The following is a 5,775-nucleotide window of genomic DNA, read 5'->3' on the forward strand; positions in this document are numbered from 1 at the left end:
TCTCACTACTACCGTCTCATAGGTTAGGTCTCTCACCTATACCGTCTCATAGGTTAGGTCTCTCACTTCTACCGTCTCATAGGTTAGGTGTCTCACCTTTACTGTCTCATAGGTTAGGTCTCTCACCGCTACCGGCTCATAGGTTAGGTCTCTCACCTCTACCGTCTCATAGGTTAGTTCTCTAACCTCTACCGTCTCTTAGGTTTGGTCTCTCACCTCTACCGTCTCATAGGTTTGGTCTCTCACTTCTACCGTCTCCTAGGTTAGGTCTCTGACTTCTGCCGTCTCATAGGTTAGGTCTCTCACTTTTACCGTCTCATAGGTTAGGTCTCTCACTTCTACCGTCTCTTAGGTTAGGTCTCTCACCTCTACCTCAACACAGGTTAGGTCTCTCACTTCTACCGTCTCTTAGGTTAGGTCTCTCACTGCTACCGTCTCTTAGGTCAGGTATCTCATTTCTACCGTCTCTTAGGTTAGGTCTCTTACCTCTACCGTGTCATAGGATAGGTCTCTCAATTCTACCGTCTCTTAGGTTAGGTCTCTCACCTCTACCTCAACACAGGATAGGTCTCTCACCTCTACCGTCTCAAAGGTAAGGTCTCTCACTTCTACCGTCTCTTCCAAGTTGGGACTCTCCCCACTTCTACCGTCTCATAGGTTAGGTCACTTTCGTCTACCAATCTCATGGTTAGGTCTCTCCACTTCTGCGTCTATTACGTTGGGTCTCCTCCCGGCTCTACCGTCTCATAGGTTGGGTCTCTCACCTCTGCCGTCTCATAGGTTGGTCTCACTTCTACCGTCTCTTAGGTTAGGTCTCTCACCTCTACCGTCTCATAGGTTAGGTCTCTCACCTCTACCGTCTCATAGGTTAGGTCTCTCACTTCTACTGTCTCTTACGTTAGGTTTCTCACTTCTACCGTCTCATAGGTTAGGTCTCTCACCTTTACCGTCTCATAGGTTAGGTCTCTCACCCCTACCGTCTCATAGGTTAGGTCTCTCACTTCTACCGTCTCTTCGGTTAGGTCTCTCACCTCTACCGTCTCATTGGTTAGGTCTCTAACCTCTACCGTCTCATAGGTTATGTCTCTCACCTCTACTGTCTCATAGGTTAGGTCTCTCACCTCTACCGTCTCATAGGTTAGGTCTCTCACCTCTACCGCCTCATAGGTTAGGTCTCTCACCTCTACTGTCTCATAGGTTAGGTCTCTCACCGCTACCGTCTCATAGGTTAGGTCTCTCACCTCTACCGTCTCATAGGTTAGGTCTCTTACCTCTACCGTCTCTTAGGTTAGGTCTCTCACCTCTACCGTCTCATAGGTTTGGTCTCTCACTTCTACCGTCTCTTAGGTTAGGTTTCTCCCTTCTACCGTCTCATAGGTTAGGTCTCTCACTTCTACCGTCTCATAGGTTAGGTCTCTCACCTCTACCGTCTCTTAGGTTAGGTCTCTCGCTTCTACCGTCTCATAGGTTAGGTCTTTCACCTCTACCGTCTCATCGGTGAGGTCTCTCACTTGTACCGTCTCTTCGGTTAGGTCTCTCACCTCTACCGTCTCATAGGTTAGGTCTCTCACTTCTACCGTCTCATAGGTTAGGTCTCTCACCTCTACCGTCTCATAGGTTAGTTCTCTCACCTCTACTGTCACATAGGTTAGGTCTCTCACTTCTATCGTCTCTTAGGTTAGCTCTCTCACTTCTACCGTCTCATAGGTTAGGTCTCTCACATCTACCGTCTCATAGGTTAGGTCTCTCAACTCTACCGTCTCTTAGGTTAGGTCTCTCGCTTCTACCGTCTCATAGGTTAGGTCTTTCACCTCTACCGTCTATTACGTTAGGTCTCTCGGCTCTACCGTCTCATAGGTTGAGTCTCTCACCTCTCTGCATTCTCTCATAGGTTAGGTCTCACTTCTACCAATCTTGAGTTAGGTCTCTCACTTCTGCCGTCTCATAGGTTGGGTCTCTCCACATCTGCAAATCTCATAGGTTGGGTCTCTCACTTCTCACCGTCTCTTAGGTTGGGTCTCTCCACCTCCTCTACCTCAACGCTGAGTTAGGTCTCTCACTTCTACCGTCTCATAGGTTAGGTCTCTCACCTTTACCGTCTCATAGGTTAGGTCTCTCACATCTACCGTCTCATAGGTTAGGTCTCTCACCTGTACCGTCTCTTAGGTTAGGTCTCTCGCTTCTACCGTCTCATTGGTTAGGTCTTTCACCTCTACCGTCTCATAGGTTAGGTCTTTCACTTCTACCGTCTCATAGGTTAGGTGTCTCACCTTTACTGTCTCATAGGTTAGGTCTCTCACCGCTACCGTCTCATAGGTTAGGTCTCTCACCTCTACCGTCTCATAGGTTAGTTCTCTCACCTCTACCGTCTCTTAGGTTTGGTCTCTCACCTCTACCGTCTCATAGGTTTGGTCTCTCACTTCTACCGTCTCTTAGGTTAGGTCTCTGACTTCTGCCGTCTCATAGGTTAGGTCTCATCTATCGTCTCGCAGGTTGGGTCTCCCCACCTCTACCGCCTCTTGGAATTTAAGTCTCTCCCTTCTACGTCTCAGAGTTAGGTCTTTCCCACTTCTACCGTCTCTTCAGGTTGAGTCTCTCCTTCTACCGTCTCCTTAGGTTGGGTGTCTCACCTCTACCGTCTCGTCGGAATGCACTCTCTTCCTGCTGCGTCTCATAGGTTAGGTCTCTCACCTCTACCGTCTCTGAGTTGAGTCTCTCACCTCTGAATTTTGATAGGTTAGGTCTCTCACTTCTACCGTCTCATAGGTTAGGTCTCTCCCCTCTACCGTCTCTTAGGTTAGGTCTCTCACCTTTACCGTCTATTAGGTTAGGTCTCTCACTTCTACCGTCTCTTAGGTTAGGTCTGTCACCTCTACCTCAACACAGGTTAGGTCTCTCACTTCTACCGTCTCTTAGGTTAGGTCTCTCACTGCTACCGTCTCTTAGGTTAGGTCTTTCACTTCTACCGTCTCAAAGGATAGGTGTCTCGCCTCTACCGTCTCACAGGTTAGGTCTCTCACTTCTACCGTCTCATAGGTTAGTTCTCTCACTTCTACCGTCTCTTAGCTTAGGTCTCTCACCTTTACCGTCTCTTAGGTTAGGTCTCTCACTTCTACCGTCTCATAGGTTAGGTCTCTCACTTCTACCGTCTCTTAGCTTAGGTCTCTCACCTTTACCGTCTCTTAGGTTAGGTCTCTTAGGTTAGGTCTCTCACTTCTTCCGTCTCATAGTTTAGGTCTCTCACCTCTACCGTCTGAAAGGAAAGGTCTGTCGTCTCTACCGTCTCACAGGTTAGGTCTCTCACTTCTACCGTCTCATACCTTAGGTCTCTCACCTCTACCGTCTCAGAGGCTAGGTTTGTCGTGTTGAATAATACTAATAAATCACAATAAACTGTTTACAAAAGCTTTTAATAATCCCTATCATTGTTTACTTCAATATTTAGAACTTACTACATCGATTTGAACAACATTTAAAGTTTACCAGAAATGTGTCCTACAATGTTTAAAACTTTATTACTTGTTTTATTACAAGACATTTACTGGTAACTCATGATTAAAGTTTCTCTATGATAGCCTAGACTAACGATACCCCCTCCCACTCCTGTTCGTCGTCCTCCTCCATTTATTCCTTCTCTTCCTCCTCCTCTTATTCCTTCTCCTCCCCCTCTTACTCCTTCCCTATCCTTCTACTCCACCTTCTCCTACATCTCCATCCTTCTCCTCCTCCACTACCGCCTTCATCTCCCCTCTCTATCCCCCTCATAATCCTCCTCCACTTGTGTCCCTCTTTCTCCATCTTCCTCCTCCTCCTTCCTCTTCACCCTCCTTCATTACCATCCTCCTTCTGCCCCTCCTTCTTCCCCTTCTTTATATGCTACAGGTCGGTGTGATTTCTACAAGGGGAAACAAAGATTTATGTCATCCAGCCACTGTATGGTTGTCCAAAAAGGAAGTCCCATCATATCACTAATTAACCGCAGGTGAGATGCTGATTACAGGTGAGGTGCTGATGACAGGCGAGGTGATGATGGATAATTAGAGTGATTAATGTTGGTTAATTAGAGAATTTCATCATAGTTAAGTAAAGTTAGTTTTTTTTAAGTTTATTTGTGGTAGCTATGAATCCTTAAACAGGGTAGTTAGTGGTGGTATAATGAGTAGTTAATGCTGGTTAATTAGGATTGATATTGATGATTAATTTCGTTGAAGATACTTTCCTCCCCTCTCATGTACTTTCTAACAGGTACTTTCATTCCCTATGTGTTGTGTTTTGTGTTGTGTTTGTGCTGTATGTGTGTATATGTGTGTCTTATGTTATGTGTTGTGTTGTGTTGTGTTTCAGGCTTCGTTCTCTTGTGGAGTTCGGCCTCTATGAACACTGGCTCTTCTCAACTTTACGTCACAGTAGAATATGTCGATTTGCTCCCTCCAAGATCACTGTTAGGACCTCTCTTGCCTTCAGCAACCTATGGGTAAGTAGAGAGAGAGAGAGAGAGAGAAAGAGAGAGAGAGAGAGAGAGAGAGAGAGAGAGAGAGAGAGAGAGAGAGATAAGAGTACGAACTAGTCTGCTGGAACCTATAGTACAACTCCTCATATCTTCGTCAGGGTATGTTTGTGCTGCTGGGTGCTGGTCTCCAATTGGCTACCCTTGTGTTCTGCCTGGAGGTGGTGGTCGGCAGGAGGAAGAGCTCACCAAGGACTCACACACTCAGCTCTAAGCTCTAGTAATGGAGTTCGGGAAGTAACAAGAAGTAACACCAAGTTTAGCTCTAAGTTTGAGAGGTTTATGTTGAAGTGGTATTTCAAGATCGACTCTTAAGTTCATATAATAGATCATGTTCAGCTAAAAGTTCATAAGGAAGATCAGAAGCTCTAAGTTCAATAAATTTACATACTAAGTGCGTCATTAAGCTCTAAGAATGTCAATCAGTAGTAATGACTGACTAGCTGGCTAACAGAACTTTGAACCCAATTCTCATGGTTCTGGATCAAAACAGTCTGATTCTAGTGTAATTGTATGTGCTGAACTCAATTATGACATTCGTATAGCTGTATCAGGCTCAGTTTTCCAGAACCAGCATATCTATATATTTAGTGTACCATGCTATTCATACAGTAATTTATATGCTCATTGGCTCCACTTATGCAATTATTTTGTCCTGATTTGTGCTTTTTTGTTTGTTTCAGTTTGCTGATTCATGATATTGCATATCTACACCTGCATGATTTGTAATTACTCTGAAATTAACAAAACATGGAACGTCGCAAGTGTGTGAACGGTGCTGACAGTTTTTGCTACATATGTGGTGCCTTCACTCCTGGTAGCCTCAAGAAACCAATCACAAAAGCTGTTCGACTGAACTACAAAAGTTACTTCAAATGTCATTTGGGTGACCAAGACAAGAAATGGGCACCTCATGTAGCCTGTAAGTCTTGTGTTAACCACCTGAGCGAGTGGATGTGTGGTAAACGAAGTTCAGGAATGCCGTTTGCTGTACCAATGATATGGCGTGAATCTAAAGACCACAGTAGTGACTGCTACTTCTGTCTCACAAATATTAAGGGAATAAAAATCAAGACACGAGGCAAGGTACAGTACCCCAATATTGCTTCTGCAATCCGACCAGTACCGCACAGTGCTGAACTTCCAGTCCCAAATCCACCGACTGAACAAGAATTGAGTGATTCCGATTCTACCTCTACCTCAATGGAAAACGACTACCAGGATGACTCTGAAAATACCAGGCCTAAACTATTTACTCAAGAAGCACT

General features: G+C 45.2%; 1 protein-coding gene across 1 annotated transcript; it reads left to right on the top strand.

Moving 5' to 3' along the window:
* The first annotated feature begins 3,835 nt into the window (after positions 1-3,835).
* On the top strand, positions 3,836-5,036 carry LOC121857379. The gene is made up of 3 exons (XM_042353387.1): positions 3,836-3,982; positions 4,345-4,474; positions 4,609-5,036. The coding sequence occupies exons 1-3, from the start codon at positions 3,918-3,920 to the stop codon at positions 4,726-4,728; spliced, it is 315 nt and encodes a 104-aa protein (XP_042209321.1). The 5' UTR covers positions 3,836-3,917; the 3' UTR covers positions 4,729-5,036.
* Positions 5,037-5,775: the final 739 nt, after the last annotated feature.

The sequence above is a fragment of the Homarus americanus genome, unplaced genomic scaffold (genome assembly GCF_018991925.1).
Source record: "Homarus americanus isolate GMGI-L3 unplaced genomic scaffold, GMGI_Hamer_2.0 scaffold57361, whole genome shotgun sequence".
Classification (NCBI taxonomy): domain Eukaryota; kingdom Metazoa; phylum Arthropoda; class Malacostraca; order Decapoda; family Nephropidae; genus Homarus; species Homarus americanus.

What these genes read in the sequence shown, in the direction of transcription:
- LOC121857379 (XM_042353387.1), top strand. Translation starts at nt 3,918, where the DNA reads ATGTCATCCAGCCACTGTATGGTTGTCCAAAAAGGAAGTCCCATCATA. An exon ending in ATATCACTAATTAACCGCAG is followed by an intron (nt 3,983 to 4,344) that starts GTGAGATGCTGA and finishes GTTGTGTTTCAG; the next exon opens with GCTTCGTTCTCTTGTGGAGT. An exon ending in TTGCCTTCAGCAACCTATGG is followed by an intron (nt 4,475 to 4,608) that starts GTAAGTAGAGAG and finishes TATCTTCGTCAG; the next exon opens with GGTATGTTTGTGCTGCTGGG.